At 40.3% G+C, this 22,177-nt stretch overlaps 1 protein-coding gene across 5 annotated transcripts in view; it reads right to left on the minus strand.

The window, feature by feature from the left end:
* DCX (doublecortin) overlaps positions 1–22,177 on the minus strand; it is a 125,330-nt gene that overhangs the window by 97,375 nt on the left and 5,778 nt on the right. For all 5 annotated transcript variants that reach the window (XM_050776769.1, XM_050776767.1, XM_050776768.1 and 2 more), the window contains exon 3: positions 16,691–17,031. In XM_050776769.1, coding sequence (XP_050632726.1) covers positions 16,691–17,031 — 341 coding nt within the window. The remainder of the gene's footprint in view (positions 1–16,690; positions 17,032–22,177) is intronic.

The following is a 22,177-nucleotide window of genomic DNA, read 5'->3' on the forward strand; positions in this document are numbered from 1 at the left end:
GAGGTGATGGTTTCTCGTAGATTATCGAGCTCTTTAGTGGCAAAGCAGGAGTCTCTGGGTCCCTTGACCAAAGCTCTTTTCCACAATTTTTTCCTGTGTTGCGGGGGTTGGCAAATGCCCTGGAAAGGGCAGTGTCTTTGAACTCCAGATTAAAACATCAACTCTTCCTGCGTCTCCAGCCTGCTAGCCTGCCCTGGATTTGCCAGCCCTCACAAACTGTGGGAGCCAATTTCATAAAATAAATCTCTTTATATACATCCTATTGGTCCTGTTTCACAGGAGAACTCTGACCAAAAAAGCCCATATAATAAATATGTTGGGTTTTGTGGTCCTACATTTTCTCTGTTGTATATTTTTTGTCCCTTTTAAAAAACCTATAGTTTGCTGACCTCTGATCTATTGTATTTTGACTAATGGAAAATCAAGTTCTTGGCCGGGTATGGGGGCTCATGCCTGTAATTCCAGCACTTTGGAAGGCCGAGGTGGGCAGATCACCTGAGGTCAGGGGTTTGAGACCAGCCTGGCCAGTATGGTGAAACCCTGTCTCTACTAAAAATACAAAAATTAGCCAGGTGTGGTGGTGGGCACCTGTAATCCCAGATACTTGGGAGGCTGAGGCAGGAGAATTGCTTGAACCTGGGAGGCAGGGATTGCAGTGAGCCAGAATCGTGCCACTGCACTCCAGCCTAGGCAATAGAGAATCTGTCAAAAAAGAAGAAAGAAAAAAAAAGAAAGAAAGAAAGAAAGAAAGAAAGAAAAAGAAAGAAAGAAAGAAAGAAAGAAAGAAAGGAAGGAAGGAAGGAAGGAAGGAAGGAAGGAAGGAAGGAAGAAAGGAAGGAAGGAAGGAAGGAAGGAAGGAAGGAAGGAAGGAAGGGAAAGAAAGAAAGGAAAAAAAGAAAGGAAAGAAAGAAAGGAAAGAAAGAAAGAGAAAGAGAGAAAGAGAGAGAGAGAGGGAGGGAGGGAGGAAGGAAGGAAGGAAGGAAGGAAGGAAGGAAGGAAGGAAGGAAGGAAGGAAGGGAGGGAGGGGGAGTGAGGGGGGAGGGAGGGAGGAAGGAAGGAAGGACAGGGGAGGGAGGGGGGAGGGAGCGAGGGAGGGAGGAAGGAAGGAAGGAAGGAAGGAAGGAAGGAAGGAAGGAAGGAAGGAAGGAAGGAAGGAAGGGGGAGTGAGGGGGGAGGGAGGGAGGAAGGAAGGAAGGAAGGAAGGAAGGAAGGAAGGACGGGGGGAGGGAGGGGGGAGGGAGGGAGGAAGGAAGGAAGGAAGGAAGGAAGGAAGGAAGGAAGGAAGGAAGGAAGGAAGGAAGGAAAATCAGGTTCTCCTTTGTATTCCAAAGGGAAGTTTCCTGGAGACTGCAAACTCCCATCAGCCTTAATTCTTTCTAATTATATTTCAATCTGATTACTCTTGTTTTCTATCTCTCACTAGCTCTGCCTTTTGTATGAAGATTTCCAGGATCTATTTCGTGTTTATGCTGTATGTGTTACATACACAAACTAGCTACCCCACGTCATTCTGTTCTGTTTCAGCCTGGGACTTGACAAGGGCAAGAGCAGTATGGAGCAGATACTGTCATCCTTGAAAGCCACATCCAGCTGGGGGTATGGGAACCTATTGATTGATTTAAACAATTTTTTTTTTTTTTTTTTGCTTGGCAAGATGGGAAGGAGAATGATTGCTGTCTGACCTCAGGTCTCAGCAAGGTCCCTGTGGAGAAGACAACCTCCATACCGCTCGGTGAACTCAACCAGAGCCAGCACTGTTAAGCTGAGTGGAAATGTGTGTGTGAATTTTTTTAGCTTGCTCAGTAACAGTTATTTCCTCTGAAGTCCAAGTGCTAGCCCCGGACCAAGCCAGAAAAATATCTACAAGCAAGGTGGCAATGTAAAGCAAAACCCCATGAGAGTGTCCCCTCTAAATTCTTATCTTCTATTTACATCAGTCCATGTTTAATCCCAACCACTACCAGCTTCCAGATAGGGCTTATTGGTAAATTGTTAGGAGACAAACTCTTCAGCAGTCAATGTGATAGCAGTGGTCAGATTCAGAACCCTACTCCAGGGTAGGGTGGCTGTTGCTAAGGAAGATTATGGTTGGGGTTGACATAGAGCTGCCTAAATTAACTACCACTAATATAGACATGGATTAAAACCAGCCCTACCCTCTTTTCTCTGGATGAACTGCAGTAATCCATTTCATTGCTAATCAACTTCCACTCCACCTTCACTCAGCTGCCTTCTGTAGGACCACAGGCTAAATGACAGAAACAGTTTCAGCCTGAAAATGAATGACACCATTCATCATTCTCAGAAGCCTCTCCTGGAAGATGCTGAGGAGGCAGATTTCTATTCCCAACTCTGAGTCCACCAAGCCAGAAAAAAATGCCTATTGACAGCATTTTATTACCATGCTCTGTAGAGTGGGTAAAATGTGTTAGAACAAAGGAAGTGGAGGGGACCTCCTTGGTACATCTCAATTAGTAGTTGGTACATCCAAGAAGCTACCGCATTCTTAGACTAAACCTTCAGTGAGTCATACCATTCTTATTCATTGCTTAATCCATGTGACCTCACAATGCCAGCCCAGAAATCAGATAGCTCTGTATATCCAGGGTTGATTATCTGTTAAGTATAGTAGGCAAAGTGCCTAGGGCCCACAGCACTGTTATGTACCCATGAAAAGGGTTTAATTTCTTTGAAAACCAGAAACATAAACTTTTTCGTTGGTAAAAATGCTGTAAAATGTAATATTAATATATTCATCTTTATATCAGCACAATGGTAGTTTGTTTTTTACTGGAGGAAGAGATCCACAAAGGCAAAAGTGCCGAGGGCCCACCAAAAGCATAATGTATTCCTAAGTTTATCAAATATTCCTAAAAATCCAAAATCTAAAGGGTAGGATGACCTGCTAGAGAACTCACACTTCTTTTAATCAGAGAAATCTGGGAAAGCACAAACATCGATTCCCAGCAGGAGACAAGTCAAACACTTGAAACTCCAAGCAAGGCAAGGCTCCATTCTCTTTGCAAACAGCAAGAGGAAGTTCACCTATCAACTGCCATATTAAATAAACTGTGGAGGCAAATACTGCCAGAGGGAGGCTTTTTATCAAGGCTGTAATGTCTCCGGTGAGTAAGACCAGAAATGTTCTGACATATAAATATTTATATACGACTTCATCAGATGAGACAGCCAATACTTAAAAGAAACAGGGGCACAAGTGTGTGTATGCAGACACAAAGAGACTTAGAGAGGTGCTGGTCTCTGGCTCAAAACCTCTCTTAAGGGATATTATCGTGCTGTGCGAGCCATTCAGACCCTTAGGGTCTTCCAAATTATTGCCAGCTGGACAAGTATGGGCTTGGTGAAATAGAAAGTATGCAGTCTATTTAAATAGTAAACACTACTTATGGAAGTTAAAGTCTAATTAGTAAACCTGACTGATTCCTCCAGTGAGACTCTGCAGCATGGTGTGGTGAGTGGAAGGAGTGCTTGTTTGTATAGGACTAAATCTATTGTGAAGGTTCTAAACCTGGCAATTGATATTTACTGCCTCTTTACCACTAAGGCTAGAGAAGCCAGACTTTAATGCCTATAACCAATAGGATTTTCCTAACTTCTTACAACTTTGGGGGACTATTCAAACATCTTCTAGAAAATTTGCCCCTTTTGTTCAATTTCTCCTTTTCCTTCTATAGTTTATTTCAGAGATGGATGCTCTAAAGTCCTGCCCTTACCATGGGTGAATAGGTGTTACCTTTGCAGTGATTGTTGGTACTCTATCTACAAAGCCCTTCTTGTTTTAGTTTATAAGCCCTATCAAAATGCAGTGGTGCCTGTTTTCTTTCAATTTAATTATTCCTTTCAGCCTTGAAGGTTTTTCCTCTTCAAGATTCTCTAATTAAAATGCAAATAAATACCTGAGGCAAAGACTAGTGGTTCCCAAAGTACATTCTACCATATGGTCATAGATTTATTTTTAAGGTTTGGTGTTCAAACAAGTTTGGGGAATACTGGTCTAAACACAAGCAGGTTTCTTTGTAGAGGGATTCTTGGAGTCTTTTTTCCAAGAGAAGACTATACTATACAATGTTAGTAAACTTATTTGACCACAATATTTGATCAGACCAGTGTTACATGTAGCGTAATTTGAGAAATGTGGTCTAAATTGATAGGCGCTAACATAGTGAGGATTGATTTGTTAGAGCCTTACCAACTAAATCCATGAACTATGATGAAGGCTCTGAGAAAATCAGACTCAGAAAATGTCTGATCTATCTGAGTTAGGGCTTTAAGTGATAAGACAAGAGCACAATTGGACTAAGGGCTAGCTCTATATGTTATAACATATACATGACATAAGTAAGTTACACGGGACATTTTAGCAACCAACTACATATAACACAAGAGCTAGCAAAGAGAAAATGGGACACTGGACAGACAAGTTTTGATAGATCTGGAGCATGGGAAGCTGCCAAGAGACAGATCCAATAGCCAGTCATAGCTCCATCTGCCTAGTCACCTCTGAGAGTCTTTATGAGCCAAGGCTTGCCCTCTGGTCTGCTGGAGAATTTTGCTTTCTGTTCCCAGCAATAAGGACTATTCAAATCAGCTGGATTTTATTGATTTACTATCCTAAATCTTTATCTGAAACAGACCCTGTCTGCTACATTTGACACAGCTGCCCGCACCTGCCTTTTAGTGTTCTCTGGATACATCTTCATCTAGTTCTCCATGGTTCTCTCTAGTAATTCCCAGGCTCTTATGCCTACCCACCCATTTAATGCAAACGTCTACAGGGCCTTTTCCTTGGACAGTTTCTCACATGCACCCTTGGTAACCTGATTTTAACTACCATTGTTTGAAGATTACTCCCAAGCCTGAATCTCTAGCCCAGACCTTTCTCTTGATTTCCAGATCCATATCTATCGCTACCTTCTGGATTCTCCACTTAGATGTAGCAAAGGACCCCAAGTTCAATGCGTCTAAACCCCATAGCCAGGTGTGGTGAGACACGCTTGTTGTCCCAGTTACTTGGGAGGCTAAAGTGGAAGGATCACTTGAGCCTCGGAGTTTGAAGCAGCAGTGAGCAAGGATCATGCCACTGCACTCCAGCCGGGGTGATAGAACAAGATCCTGTCAATAAATAAATAAATAACCCTACTTCTTGCCCTGGTTTTCCCTACATCAGTGAGTGGCCCCACCATCCACCCACATAACTGAACCATAAACCTCAGAGTCACCTGAGTCCTCCAATTCCCTCACTTGTGGTAGGCAGAATTCTAAGAATGACCCCCCAATGACTCTTGCCTTTGTATATTCTCCTCTCTTTGAATTTTAATTATGAGTTGCCATTCCCATGATTATGTTATGTTTCATGGCAAAAAGGGCTTTTTTATATGTAATTAATGTTACTTAATTAGTTAACTTTGGGTTAATCAAAGGGGAGATTATCCAGTTGGGACCAATTTAATCACATGACCCCATTAAAAGCAGAAAATTTGCTCTGGCTAGTGGCAGAAAAGGAAGTCAGAGAGATTCTAAGCATGAGAACAATCTGATGTATGTTGTTGGCTTGAAAATGGAAGGGGACATGTGAGAAGAATGTGGGTAACCTTTAGAAGCTGAAAACATTTCTCAGCTGACATCTAAGAAGGACATGGGAATTGAAATCTGCCCCAAACCTGAACAAGCATGGAACTAGACTCATCCCCAGAGCCTCCAGAAATAAAGCCTATCTTATCTGACACCTTGACTTCACCCTTGTGAGACCCTAAGCAGAGAATCTAGTTAAGCCTTTAACTCTGACCTATAGAACTGTGACATAATAGATGAATGTTGTTCTGAGCTGCTATGTTTGTGGTAACTTATTACACAGCAATAGACAATTAATACACCCTCAAATTCAATTAATCACTAAGTTCTCCAGTTTCTACCTCACAAATATTTATTGGCTTTGTTTTCTCCTTTTTTATTTCCACTACTGCTGCCTCGATTTAGATCCTTCTATTCTCCTGCCTGTACTACCACACAGCCTCTATCTGGACTCTTTACTAGTTTTGTCTTCCTGAAATCCAAAACAATAGTGACCTACTCAAACTGCATATCTGATAATATAATTCCCCTGCTTAAAATCCTTCAGTGGGGTCTGGCACAGTGGCTAACACCTGTAATCCCAGCACTTTGGGAGGCTGAGGCAGGCAGATCACTTGAGCTCAGGAGTTTGAGACAGCCTGGCCGACATGGTGAGATCCTGTCTCTACAAAAAATACAAAAATTAGCTATATGTGGTGGTCCATGCCTGTAGTCCCAGCTACTCAAGAAGCTGAGGCTGAGGTGGGAAAATCGCTTGAGCCCAGGAGGATGAGGCTGCTGTGAGCCAAAATCATACCACTGCATTCCAGCCTGGGCAACAGTGATACCCTGCCAAAAAAGAAAAAAGAATCCTTTACTGGCTTCTGTTAACACATGGTAACAATCAAGTTCTGATATGGTTTGGCTCTGTGCCCCAACCCAAATTTCATGTTGAATTGTAGTTCCCAATATTGGAAGAAGGACTTGGTGGGAGGTGAGTGAATCATGGGGACAGATTTTTCCCATGCTTTTCTCATGATAGTGAGTGAGATCTCATGAGATCTGACGGTTTAAAAGTGTTTGGCACTTCCCCTTTGCTCTCTCTCTCTCTCTCCTGCCACCATGTGAAGAAGGTCCTTGCTTCCTTTTCACCTTCTGTCATGATTGTTAGTTTCCTGAGGCCTCCCAGTCATGCTTCCTATTAAGCCTGTGGAGCTGTGTGTCAATTAAACCTCTTTTTTTTTTTTTTTTTTTTTCATAAATTACCCAGTCTCAGATAGTTCATTATAGCAGTGTGAAAATGGACTAATACAAGTTCCTTAACACAGTTTACAAGGTCATTGCTAAATATTGCCTTTGCCTTCTTTTCAGCTTCATCTTCTGCTGTGTCTGCCCAGCACCTTACCTGTAATGCAGGGTTTCTCAACTACTGTAGACATTTGGGACCAGATCACTTGTATTTTGTGGGGGGAAGTGCTGTTCTGTGCAGTGTAAGATGTTCAGCAGCATCCCTGGCCTATACCAACTAGATGTCAGCAGCACCCTTTCCCTAGTTGTGACAACCAAAAATATATCTACCAAGTGTCCCCTGGACAGCAAATTGTCCTAGTCGATGACAACTGGGCTAACGATGAAGACCTGCTGTGGCTCCCTACACCCAAGTTGCTTTTTATCTCATGAGCTAACATCACAAGACCTGAAGAGGGTAAAATATGTGGTATCGATTATGAAAGTATTCTAAATCTAGGAAAAATTAATAAGACTGGAATTCTAGAAGCTCCTTTTTCTGCTCCTTTTTCAAAATAAGAAACTTTGGTGGTTCGGAGGAGAATCTGTGACCCACTGGATTGAAGGTCCCAACTGTTTAGAATGCATCTTTGATTCTGGAAAGTTAGGAGGGCCAAGGTAGGACTCAGATAAAAAGAACAAAATAGCTTCTTAGGATTTGTTCTAGCTTTAAGAAAAGTTAATAAAGAAACCCTCACGTTTCCTTCTATACTGTTTAGGCAAGAACTCTGGGGGACAAATATCTACATAGAAATGAAAAGACTGTGAATTTCTTTGTTTGGAGCATGCCTTTGGGTACATGTTTTAGAAACATGAGTTTGGTGGTTAGGGGATAGGACATCAAGAAACCTCAACACCCAGCAATTCTATTACTAGATATATATTCAAGAGAAATGAAGATATATGTCTATACCTAAATCATGCACAAATGTTTATAGCAGCATTATTAATAGGCAAAACATGGAGCAACCCAAATGTTCATCAACAAATGAATGGATAAATAAAATGTGGTATATCCATACAATGGAGTATTATTCAGCGATAAAAAAGAACAAAGTACAGATAGATACATGACAGAACATGGATGACACTTGAAAATATTATGTTAAGTGAAAGAAGCTAGTCACTTAGCATATATGTATGAATCATAAAATGTGATTCATTTATACAAAATGTTCAGAAAAGGCAAATGTATAGAACTATGAAGTAGATTGGTGGTTGCTTAGGGCTGTGGAGGATAGAGGGTAGGAGAGGTAATAAAAATATTCTAAAATTGACTTTGGTGATGGTCACACACATCTGTGAGCATATTAAAATCATTGAACTATACACTTTGAATAAGGGAAATATGTGATATGTGAATTATATCTCAAGATGTTACAAAAGAAAATAACCCCAACAATTTTGGACATCTCCTTACTCCCCTCCCCCAGTCCTGTTTAGCATCACCAGAAGGGTATAGGATATGCGACAGGGAAGTTCAGATAGTTCTGGGTGGGAACTCTAGGAGTCTAGAACATGGCAGGGGCACTGTCAAGGAACAATAGCCCATTTTAGCCTCTCCTATCAAGCCCCCTTTTTTCCCTACGAAATGAGACTAAGCCAGCCTTACTAATACAGCCTTAGAGTATTGTAGAGTACTTGTATTTTAGAGTATTGTTGAGTAGAGTACTGTTCCACAACATCTGTATAGGAGAAGCTCCTGTGTTCCATTAGTTCACACCTACAGTTCTTAAAAATTATAAAAACCTTTAGAGGGCTTGGCTATATGAACCACTGCTCATATTTAGTTTAAATTAAGAAAACTGCCTTATCTTTTCTTTTCAACAAATAGTGCTAGAAAAATCAGATATCTATGTGCCCCTCCCTCAAAAGAACCTTGACTCTTAACCTGTACACAAAATTTAACACAAAATGAATCAGAGATTTAAATCTAAGAGCTAAAAATATAAAACTTCTAGAAGAACACATGGGAGAAAATTTTTGAGACGTTGGGTTAGGTAAAGATTTCTTAGATATGACACCAAGGTATAATGCATAAAAGAAAAATTAATAAGTCAGACTTCATCAAAATGAAAACTTTTTTCTCTTGAAAAACTAAAAAAACCATTAAGAAAATGAAGACATGCTACAGACTGGCAGAAAATACTTACAAATCACATATGTGACAAAGGACTTGTATCCAGAATACATAGAGAACTCTTACAACTCATTAATAAGAAGCCTAATAATTCAATTAAAGAATGGGCAAATGATCTGAATAGACATTTTTCCAAAGAAGATATACAATTGTCCAATAAGCATGTGAAAATATGTGTGACATCATTAGTCACTAGGGAAATGCAAACAAATCAAGAAAAACCACAATTAGATACCACTTCAAACCCACTAGGATGGATCTAATAAAAAAAATGATAACAAGTGTTGGTGAGGATGTGAAGAAACTGGAACTCTCATACATTGCAAATAGGGATGGAAAATGGTGCAGCCACTTTGGAAAACCATTTGACAGTTTCTTAAAATTTTAAACACACTATACAGCCCAGCAATACAATTTTGAGATATTTACCCTAGATAAATGAAGACATATATCTATATAAAAATCTGTACATGAATGTTCATAGTAGCATTATCACAATAGCCAAAAGATAGAAACAACCCAAATGTCCATTAATAGATAGATGAGTAAATACAGTGTGGTAAGTTCATACAATAGAATGTTATTCACCCATAAAAGAAATGAAGTACCAATATATGCTACAATATGGATGAACCCTGAAAACATTATGCTAAGTCAAGCAAGCCAGGCACAAAAGGCCACATGATTCCATTATTATTAAATGTCATGAATAGGACAATCCTTAGAGCAAAAAGTAGATAAGTGATTGTTTAGGGATGGGGAAGTGGAATCAGAGAACTAGAGGGCAATGTCTAAAGGGCACAGCGTTTCTTTTAGGGATAATGAAAATATTCTAAAATTGATTGTGGTGATGGATGCAGACCTCTGTGAATATACTAAAAGCTGTTGAATTTTATACTTAAAATGAGTGAGGTATGTAATATGGGGATTATATTTCAATAAAGCTGTTTTTAAAAACTGTTTTTGGAGACAATGCTTTTTCTCCCACTTTGAGGGAATGACAATAATGAAACAGATGAAAATAAAGAACTAAGAACAAAATGACTGTTGCTTCAACAGTTTTAAATGGAACAGCCTGCATCCCTGGATAGATCAATCCCCACTTGATGAATCTCTTCAGTCTACTCAAGAAATAGCAATGCATTTAGCGCCAGTGCTAACCACCCCCATTAGCAATAATCCTTCCCCAGCACTGAAAATAGCACCACTGCGATAGAAATAGCTTAATAATGGCACCATCAAACACTTGCCACAATTTTAGCAGGCTGGCTTTTGTCTTGCTTTGTTTTGTGAGTCCTCTGCCCTTTGCTCCTTATGCCATCCACAATGTGAAGAAAAGGGGGTCAAATGAAAATTACAAGTTTGAAAATATTCTTTGGTGATGTCATTGCAGGCAGCAAGAAAGATCTGAATATAAGAATTATGCAAATACCATTTAGAGGCCATCCTGGAAAGCAATGTATCCACCAAGGTAATTACTACATCACATTGACAATCTTTAGGAGCACAGAGAGGTGGAGTACATTCAGAAGAGTGAAAACATATCTAGACAGAACCAACTCTATGAGATGAATACTCTGTTACTGTGGAACTAGAAGGACTCTTCCAGGTCATATACTAAGCCTCCTTAAAAAATTAAGGCCCCAAAAGAGATGTGATTGGCTCCACATTACATAGCTAGGGAAGAACAGAGTGAAGACTAAAACTCAGGCCTCTGAATCCCAGCCTAGGGCTCTTTCCACTTGCTGAATGCTAGACAGTGACAGACTAGTCAGTACAAGAGACTGGAATTCTATGCCAAAGCTTTTGATTGAATTGGCCAAGTCACACCTCTATCACTGCTCAGAGCCAGGAGCATCTCAACGATAATAAAACTCTAAGAGGATAAATTACTGAAGAAATAACTGATCACCAGGCTACACTTAGTCCTTTCTTTCCAGAAGGGCAGTATATTCAATGTTTGGCCACTCTTTTAAAGTGTGAAATCTACCACCATGTATGAGATGGTAGTTTGCAAACTGTCTCCCTTCACAGAGCCCAGCCTGGCTTTCCACCTTTGTTCTATTACACTTCATGCTCAAGCCAATCCTCCCAAAGCCTTTCTCTAGGAACCTCTGAAAGGTTGGGGAAGGAGAATTTTGGTAATAAAAACATCAACTTTCCAGCCTTGATCTTCTTAAGTGAAGGCCGATGATAAATGACCTCCCTCTTGGTGCATAATTTATGCCCACGTGGCCTTTTCTAATGAGCCCAATGTTGACTGACAGGGTCATAACATTAGGAGAAGAGAGAGAGGTTGACTCTGAGAGAGCTGGAGGCCAGGGAGTATAAATAAGATCAGATATTACTGGGGAAAGCAGAGATAACAGGGGAGAGAAAAACTGGCTATGTAGGCAAACGAAAAACACGCCTACCTTGGTAAGTGCATTCAACGTTTCCAAGGTTAAATCCAATCTGTCTTCCTGTGTTTCCTGCAATTGCCTTTGTGCTTACAGCACCCAGTTCTTTTGTGTGGCAACGTGGAAAGGGCAAGTCTTTCCTAGAATACTAACCAGCAATTGAAACATCCTTCATGCTCTCATCTGTGTATTATGCATCAACCATTTCCTTAAAACCCCTGTACTAGTTTCCAAGGCTATGGATAATCTTGGAATTGGCTTAAACTTCTCCTCTGTTATTCTGAGACCTGTAATCCCAGGTCCAAGTAGTCGGTGCTATAAAGGTACAGACAAAAACATAAAATAAATCCATCCAATTGAAAATTGGCCTAACAAAGCTAGAACGAGCACTAAAGGCCATACTTATGCCTTAGGCATGTATATTGAAGCAATAGTGAATCTTTTCTTGCACAGATTCTGGGTGTGGACAAAACTGAATCTAGAGATGTCAATCAGTGTAGCATGAAAATGGACGATGTGAAGACCAGCTGCACCCCTGTGTATTAGGCCAAAAAGCTGAAAGTCTATTATTAAAGCTCTGCAATTAATTTTCAGGCCAGAACATGTATCTATTAAACTACTACTATCATGTGAACCAGAAATTTGGGTCCTAGTTTTTATATATCCATGACTTTTATGCATGAAAATCAATGTGTACTTTAGTTATGGAAATTAGTAATTGGATAATTTTGTCAACACTCTACAACCACTCCAGCTGCCAAGGAATCAAAAGAACACTTTTCACCTGCAAGTGAACTCATATGCATCATCATCCAATCCTCTATCATGTCCTCTTTGACCTCTTAGAAATCTATTTTAATCCCTGGGAGTGGCCAGAGCCCTACCAACTACTTCTTATACAATTAATAACTTCTTATTGAGGTGAGGAATCAATTGGGGTGTCTTCCTACTAGTAGTGGTTGGCTTTCCTGTCTACACAGACCACAAATATCTCAGAGGCAAGAGGTCAGTAAACCAATCTTCCATAACATCAAATATAAGCTAAAAAGATCAAGGGCTCTAAAAGACACATCCAAACAAAATAAAAACAGAAAGAAAGGAGCCATGTCTGCAGATTGCTTGTCAATCAGTGTAAGCCAATCAGTCAAATGGTACACACAACTACAGAAGCAACAATAAATTTGCAATAACCAACTGGGCTCTTTTAGCTGATATTATTTATATGAAGAGGGAAAACCACTTGGTTTGGTCGATTTGGAATCCAGTTATAGTAAACACTGAAATCAAGCGACGGCTTGATTTCACGAACAAATCACTCCATAACAAATAGCCTTAACCATACTTTGTTCTTTTCAACTAAGTGCCTTGTGTCATGTGTAGCCAAAAACAGGCATTGGAATCTCATCCAAGCAAGTCAAGCTATTGCAATACATGTGACTTCGGTCTCCACGAAAAGGATTATATTCGCAAGCGTATGAATACCCACTAATAATCAAAGTAATTGACAGGTGTTAACATTAGAGCTGTCATCACCAGACCTGGGAAATGAGCTGAGCTCCAAAATTTTGAATTTGGCAACAACTTTCACTATACCCAGCATCTATTTTGTAATTAGTAGGTTTGTCCATGTACCCCCAAATTTTATTTAATGTCCTTTCTGTAACAAAACAACAATGTTTAATTTGTGGTTACCCTGTGCCTACCAATCTTACCATTAAAGTTATGGTAGTTAGTTCCTAATCATCAGTGTTTTATGTAAACAACATTTTCTTTTTTTTTTTTTTTTTTTTTTTTTTTTAGGTGGAGTCTCGCTCTGTCGCCCAGGCTGGAGTGCAGTGGCACCATCTCTGCTCACTGCCAGCTCCACCTCCCGGGTTCACGCCATTCTCCTGCCTCAGCCTCCCAAGTAGCTGGGACTACAGGCGCCTGCCACCACACCCGGCTAATTTTTTGTATTTTTAGTAGATACGGGGCTTCACTGTGTTAGCCAGGATGGTCTCGATCTCCTGACCTCGTGATCCGCCTGCCTCGGCCTCCCAAAGTGCTGGGATTGTAGGCATGAGCCACCGCATCCGGCCTATGTAAACAACATTTTCTAGTGCACGCTGTGTGTGTGTGTGTGTGTGTGTGTGTGTGTATACATACATATACATATATGTATGTGTGGGTTTGTGTGTGTGTATGTTTCATTAAAAATGTTTGTGGTTAAGTAGGATTGGGATGGATTTCCTTGCTGTAGAACTTCTCAGAGCATTCAATGTGCCAGTGAGTACTGTGAATCTCTAAGAATGGCACACAATTTGCAGCATTTTACAACCTTATTTGCCCACAGAATTCTTTTTGGAGAGCTTTTTGAGGTGAGGACATGGAGACATTTCTCCTTAGACTGTATTTAGGGAAATGCTTTAAATGCCTGCCCTCAGTGACTTCCAAGTAAACCACCAGTTAGAAATCACCTGGGTGGAATATGCACTCCTTTGGAAGCCCCCTATCTCTTCTGAAAGACCTAAGGATAATGTCCGGGGAATTGAAAGAAGAAGGGTCCTCAAAACATCTACCTGGGCCATGAGAGAATCTGTTTATGTCAGTTCATTCAATCAACAAACATTTATAGAGCATCCATAATATACCAGGAGCTGAGCATTAATTTAAAAAAAAGGTTAGGATTGCTTTTACCCTCCTTAGTAGAGACAGAAATTTTCAAAAATAAAGTGACATTTGAACCAGGTCTTATAAGATGACCTCCAGGGGTCAGGGTGGGCAGAGGAAGACGTTTTAAAGAAAGGGAACGTATATACAGAGGTACAGATGCCTGAAAGGGCATTGTTCAGATCCACTGGGCATCACTCTATTTCTCTATATAAATGTCATATCATATACTGGCATTTTGTAATGTGTTCCCCAAAGAAAGGGAACTGATGCTTAAAGGAGTTTGAGACAGTTTGCCACTCTGCATGACCTGCTGAAGGACAAAACCCTGTGCATCACTGGACTGGAGCTTGCTTCCCTAGAAGATGGAGGTGTCCCTTTATGTGTTATTTGGAACAAAAGCAGAATGCCAAAGCATGGTGTATATTCACAAATATTGGAAATTTATAATAAGAATGATAGAGATAAAGTAGGGAGAAGAGGCTAGGCGTGGTGGCTCATGTCTATAATCCTAGCACTTTGGAAGGCCAAAGTGGGCAGATTGCCTTAGCTTGGGAGTTCGAGATCAGCCTGGGCAACACAGTGAAACCCCGTTTCTACTAAAATACAAAAAATTAGTCGGGTGTTGCAGCATGTATCTGTAGTCCCAGCTACTTGGGAGGCTGAGGCAGGAGAATTGCTTGAACCCGGGAGGCAGAGGTTGCAGTGAGCCGAATTCACACCACTGCACTCCAGCCTGGGTGACAGAGTGAGACTCTGTCTCCAAAAGTAAATAAATAAATAAATAAAGTGGGAGTAAGAGAGCTAACATTTATTAACATACAAAAATTGCCAAAAATCTCATTTAATGATGAATTGTATGCATATATTGCATATATATATATATCTCCATGTGTCAATTTACAAAGTGCTTTCATATCCATTATTTGATTCGATCCTCATAAAAGCCCTGTGAGCATGGTCAGGGCAGGTGTGATCAGTCCTTTTGTACAGAGGAGGAGTGTGAGGTTCAGGACAGTTAAGTGGTTAAGTGACAATATCAAGACTAGAGTCCAAATCTTCTTAATCCCAGTCTTATGTTTTTGATTTGCATATTCCTATATTACTTCACAAGGCTGAAGGCACAAGGAATTAGATTTATGCCTAATATAAAGAAACTCTAAAAATCACAGCCGTTGAACAGTGAAATCAGCTGCCTTATAGTCTTATAGAGTGATTGTAGAGGATATCTATGCCTTAGGTGGAATATTAAATGTCATGGCTTCTAAAGTCATTCTCAACTCTGTGATCCAATGATTCCAAACTTTACATGTCCTATTTCTCTGAGATGAGATTTTGGCAATCAGGCCTATACTTAGACAGCTCCTGTTTATTACATACATACATGGTGCTTAGAAGTTAGACACTCTTAGAGAAATGCTTGGGAATTGGAGATTTTCCCAACATCACAGACAAACCCATTGCTTTGGTACAACAAACACAAGTCAGGTATAACCAATGCATCCAGGTAGCTCTCAGATCACAAAATGATGGGAAACAAAGGCCACATATTTCTCAAAATTGCAAAGTACACAGTACATGGGTGGGTTTTCCCTGAAACTTAAAATCTTGGAGCACACATTATTATCAGAAATTATAGGAGGAGGCACAGGTCTGCATTTGAACACTCATCAGTAACTTTGATATATAGTGAATCCACCTTTTTAGAATCTATATAGTTGTTTAAACACCAAAGGCATTTTAAGAGGTAGAATATATGGACTGATACTAATCCACACTTGTCTTTTCTGATGGGAGACCAGGATTCTCTTTAGAGCCAACAGAACCAGCCACTGTTCCAATTCCCTTGGAATATTTTTGTTGTATATTTACAGCTCCCTATGCTCAAGAGAATGGTGCATCTGTCTGATGGAGACGCCTGGCTGCATTCTTTCCCAGATATTAATATAGGTGGTACTTTAGTAGTATAACCAATGACATGAAGAACCTGATTTGGAGGGGGAACAGATGGCAGCATCTTTCTTGGGCTAATTTTAGGATCCTGAAATAGTCCCTTTCTCACACAAACCATCAGTGGAACCAAATTAAGACAGCTATGTCATATGGAAAAGAGAAAGAGAATAAGTATGGTTTAGTGTGAGGCAAAGACAACGAGCCAGAGGCTTCAGTACTTTCCCCGTATCTGACTTCTTTCAGAGCATATGAAAGTCACTTCAACTTCCGTTTATCAAAATTGTTGCTGAGCACCAATGTGAGGGTATCTAAAAAGTAATGAATGGGCAAATATCATTTCAGTCACGTGTATTGAACAATAAAGAATGCATCATATAATAGCTAAATTCATATCCATAAGAATTCATAGAACCTAGATTCTAACACATCTTTCATAGCAGATAAAGAAGGTGAGGCTAAGTGACCATTCTGCAAGGTAAATCAGAAGCAGATTGAATTTCAGAGCCTCAGATTCCTGATTCATTGTTTTGCCTGCTGAAAATACATTTTCTCCAAATGAAACACATAATATCAGGTTGTGATGATGAGATGTGGAGGAAGAGTCCATCTACAAGAAATGATATTTTAGGTATAACATGATCATGTAAGAATTTAGAAAAAAATGAGAAAAGTACTTTGAAAAAGTACCTACCTGTTTTCCATCCAGAGTGTAGAGTTTTTTGACAACCCCGGTCTCCAGTTTGATGGCTTCCGTGATATCAGTGAGAACTTGCTCAAAAGAGTGGGCTGTCTTCTTGTTCAGAAGCACACGCACAGCTTTCCGAGGCTTCACCCCACTGCGGATGATGGTAACCAGCTTGGGGCGCACAAAGTCCTTGTTCTCCCTGGCCTGCGCACTGTTGCTGCTAGCCAAGGACTGGGGGGCTTTCATATTGGCAGATGTTTTTACGTTGACAGACCAGTTGGGATTGACATTCTTGGTGTACTCCACCTTTTTAAAGAAGTTGTCTGAGGAACAGACATAGCTTTCCCCTAAGGCAAGAAATAAGTGATTAGGTGATTAGTTTAATAGCAGATATATGGATTATTCTAACTAAACAAATACACACTGACACTGGATTGGAACTTTTCAATAAATGGTGATATTAACCAAACTAACGTGCAATTCCTAATTGGGCTAAAAACTTGGCTCATCCAAATTCAAGAGTAATTCTCAAAACATCCTTCAATATAATGGCACACCTAGTTGAAGAACTCTGTAAAGCTAAGGGTTCTAAGGACAAAGAGCATGTCTAAATTTAATATAACAAGTGGAGTTCCAAGTTTGATATGGTTTTTTTGGAATTTAAACATTTATGTTAGTTTCTAGGATGTTTAGCTTTCAGGGGCATTGCTGGAGCATTTTTAACATCTCTATTTCTTAAAATCCCTGTCCTATTTTTGGACTCAAAGTCCCATCCCTTTGTTATATTATGAACCAAGGAAAACTTTCAAATTTAAAACATTTTTATGCCAAGTTAAAATGAACCAAGTAACCTTGTATATCAGGCATACATACATACTTGATAAGAAACCAGATCGTCCTTTGCACAGAGTATATGGCCAAGTATGGAATATTGAAATGTGAAATGTGTGTGCATATGTTGAATGTTTATATGTGTGTATAAGTGTGTCCTCTACCCCTTACACTACACTAGGTAGGGAAACTGTCTAAATAACAACCTGTACATATAAACACCCTAGCTCTTCCTTGAAAAATACTCTCCTGTTTCTACCACTCACCCTTCATCTTTCCATCCTCTCAAAGGATGCACATAAGATCTGTGTATTCAGGGTCATCTTCACCAGTGCTCACCCTTGGCTGCCACAAGTAATGAGGTAAAGAAGTGAGAATACATTATACAGCCTGATTTATGGATTGGAAGGATCTAGTGTAATTTTCACATTTACCTTGGGCTACAGGAAATGACTAATATAGCCAAAGAAATGCAGGGATCAGAGGCAAGAGGAAGGGATTGGACACCTGGGACTATGAGCTAAAGAAAATAGGAAGAGAGATAGGCTCATCCTGGGAGAGAGAATATTGGAAAAGGTTGAATTCATTGAGTAAAACACATTAGCCTCAAGGTATCTAGAAGTTCATTGAGAGGTTGAGCTGCAGAAACAGTGTGATTTAATCAGGCTTAAGTTTTCGGTAATAACCCTAAATAAATAAATAAACCCTAGCCAGTGCACAGAAAGCATTAAACACAATTATAGTCTGATGGCTCTCCTTTGGTCTCAGCAGGAGAACTGCATTCAGAAACACCAGGCGGATAATTCACTCCCTTTGCAAATATTTATTGCTTTGCCATAGCACCAAATCCTTTAAGACATGTTAATGAATAAATTTCTCAGTAATGCTAAGAGAAGTTTCAGTCAAAATCTCTCGGGTACCTTTGAGGACATTTGTGTGTGTGTGTGTGTGTGTGTGTGTGTGTGTGTGTGTGTGTGTGTGTGGAGGGGGAGGGTAAGTGGCATCCAACATAAGCAAAGTGGCTTCCAAAGCTGCCCTCAGTCCCAGAGTTCTATCTTGACAAGGGGACAAAGGGATGATTTTAAGTGAGGATAGGCACCCTTACTCACTTGGTGCATACATGGACACCCAGGATGAGATGGTCAATACCCCAGCCAAGAGAAGCTCTGATTTCTCTGACTCCCTTGCTGGTTAATTCAACCGAACCCAAGTGATTACAGGCTGGGGTCTTTAATTTTTGACTTAAAAGGATGAAGGAAGGGGCCTTTTTAGTGTCTCCATATATTCACAGCCAATAACTCCCATAACCCTAGAAACGGTCTCTTCACTTAGCAGTTCACCAGATTCATTGCCACCTTGCAGGAGGTCACTGCCTTTGAGTCAGATGTTTTCCATAACTTGTCATGTACTTTAAAACTGTCAGACAACTGGTGGTGTGGAAATGTGAAGCTATATATTTATGATTTCACTCATCCAGTCTCCTCTGGAGAGTCAGCTGTGTAGCCCTATTAGGACTTTGGACTTTTTTGCTCCCATCTCTTAAACCTCTTAAGCCTCTGAAGTATGAGTATGATTAACCATCTCCAGATGAAAATGAACATGATGACTGACAGTTAAAGTATCATATAGCACCCAAGAACTTTCCAGAGGGCCCAGCCCTCAGCCAAATCTATGTTGAGCACCTTCCAGTGGTACATTTTAGTCACTCCACTCTCTCGTTGGGCTGAATATGGAGTAATGGAAAAAGCGCAGCTGATGTGATGTCAGTCAGAATGGGGTCCCCAACACTTCCTAGTTGTGCACTCTAACCTCCCTTCCCTTCAGTTTCTTCTTTCCAAAGCAAGGGTGATAATAAGAACACCTGCCTTGTGGGGTTGTTGTGGGGCATAAATCAGATGATGGATAAAAACTGCTCAACCCATGGCCAGGCACGGCAGCACATGCCTGTCATCCTGGCACTTTGGGAGGCTGAGGCAGGTGGATCGCTTGAGATCAGAAGTTCAAGACCAGCCTTGGCAACATGGTGAAACCCCATTTCTACTAAAAACACAAAAATTAGCTAGGCATGGTGGCACATGCCTGTAATCCCAGATACTGTGGAGGCTGAGGCAGGAGAATCGCTTGAACCAGGGAGGCAGAGGTTGCAGTGAGCCAAGATCACACCACTGCACTCTACCCTGGGTGACAGAGACAGTGAGACTCCGTCTCAAAATAAAATAAAATAAAATAAAAATAAAACGCTGATCCCAGAATCTGGAGCATAGTAAGCACTTGATAAATTTCTATTATTACTAAGCCCCTAATCTTATGGAATAGAGGAGAGAACAAGAAGGAAAGAGCAAAGAGGAAAAAGAGGAAGAAATTCCTGAGAGAAAGAGACTAAAAAGAGGAATAGAAGCTGAAGAGAAAAAACAAGAGAAGGTATCAAGGGCAACCATCTAGGAACTGAACTGCGATTACAATACGACATGAGCACTGCTGGGGACCTGTGATTCAAGGATAAGATTTCCTGCTGGTCGGGAGGAGGCTTCCAGTTGTGGCAAATGCCAAATATAGGAGATTTATGCTAACACCCAGCAAAGCCGCTGCTGCCACAGCAGAGGCCCACTGAGGGCAGGATATTTATCATCGTCAAGAGTGATGACTCAGGAGTCACACAGACCTGGATTCAAATCTCAACTAGGCACTTAAAAGCTGTGTGACCTTAGGGAAATCACTTAATCTGTCTGAGTCTCAGCTTTGCCATCTCTAAAGCAAAGATAATGCACTAGGTGACACCTGAGTCCCTTCTAGGTCCAAGAGTCCATAAGAAGGAATCTTCTTCTCTTTTCCATCTCAAACAGGCTTGAGAAAACAAAGCTGTTAGGATAATTAAATGTTAAGAAAATAGCTGCCCACCTCCAAGGACTCTCCACTTCTATGCTAGAAAGACATCAAATGTGCTTCTTTACTAGACTAAGACTTCCTTGTTCTGATTTTGCCAACATTTTCAATGTCTGCTGCCAGCACTCAGTGCCTCCTGCACATCCTGCTGCCTGGCACTTGGAGCTGGATGAGGTGTGTCGCACCTTTACACAGCTGGGTTCCCATCCTGCCACAGCTTCCAAGGGCTATTTCCTACCAGTTGGGGGCCTAGAGGGAAAGCTGGCTTCAGAGCCAAGCAGGGTGCAAATTGGCTGGAACTAAAAACCTGCTTTAGGGTGAGGGGGTAAGGAGTGAAATCATGGAAGCACAGCTGAAAGGGCAAAAATGAAACAAGCTGTGGGCTCGAGATGATCTAATGTCTACCTCCCTTCTCTTCAAGAAGGCTCCATTTTCAAAAGCATTATATATATATTTGTATCTTCTCAGCACAAAAGCACTTCTGCCTGGGTTTTCTCCTCTTCTCCAGGATTTCCTGACTCAAGAAGGAATATATTAAATGACACTTTACTGTATTATATTAAAATATTAAATGACATTTGATTATATTATCATATCTATTAGCAATGCATCCCTCCCAGGTATCTTAAAATTCTTGTGTTTGACAATGTATTTGCTTTAGTAGTTAGAGATTAAATTAGTGAGAAGGTGGATTCATCTCATTGAAACATATGAGCTATGGTAAAATAACTGGATCATAGCCAGTGTGACTACACAGCTCAGATTTTCTAAGACTGTTCCAATTGTAAATATTCTGTCCCGTGGTCTGTGTAATAACTCTTGAACTTGTCTCAATTTGAGTTCAGAAAAACTGGCTAGTCATAAATGATACCCCCAAAGTTGATCTGGATACTTACATACAAGAAAATGGGAAAAGAATTGGACCAGCCATAAAGGGAAAGAGAAAGATTCTTAAAAAAAAAAAAAAAAAAAAAAAAAAAAAAAAAAAGACATGACAAAAGGAAAATCCACCAGTGGATTTTATTCATTGACCTCCTTGGGATACAGCTAATGAGGACCACATCCTACATGACTTCACTAAGACCCTCGGTGTACCCAAGGACTGTGGGAAAACTGACATCAATAACCTTTGATCCAAAATGCTGCCCTTGATACTTTCTGTATCTAGCAGAAAACTGCAGACTAGAGACACTAGACAAAGGAGTGCCATAGGCCAGAGTGATTATTAACCAATCATTTTAAACTTTCATGTATTTTTAGGCTAAAGATGTAATAATGTGGCCATTTGAAAACACAGTGAGTTCTATGCTCTATTATTCCTTTAAGATGTAAAAAGAAAAAAATAAAAACAGATTTCTGCATGTCTCAAAACTCCTACCACTTTAGTGAGGTGAATGGAACCATCAAGATCATCCAGTCTAATACTTCCCAAGTCTAAGTGCTCATAAAAATCATGTGAGGAGATTTGTAAAAACACAAACACTGGGTCCCTACCCCTGGGGATTCTGATTCAATAGATCTTGGGTGTGGCCCAGGAATGTAATATTTTTCTAAAGCTCTGAAAGATTTTGAAAGGCAGCCAGGTTTAGGAACCACTGATCATTACAACCCCTTACTAACATCATTGTCATAATCATTATTATTATTATTTCCATTATTAGTGTCTTTACATCATTAATAATAATAGTACCTGTAGCTATAATTTTACCTTGTCAATGTGTTTCCATATCTATTATTTAAGTTTAACTTTACAACCACCCTGATGGATAGAGAAGGCAG

Source organism: Macaca thibetana, chromosome X, assembly GCF_024542745.1.
Source record: "Macaca thibetana thibetana isolate TM-01 chromosome X, ASM2454274v1, whole genome shotgun sequence".
Lineage (NCBI taxonomy): Eukaryota > Metazoa > Chordata > Mammalia > Primates > Cercopithecidae > Macaca > Macaca thibetana.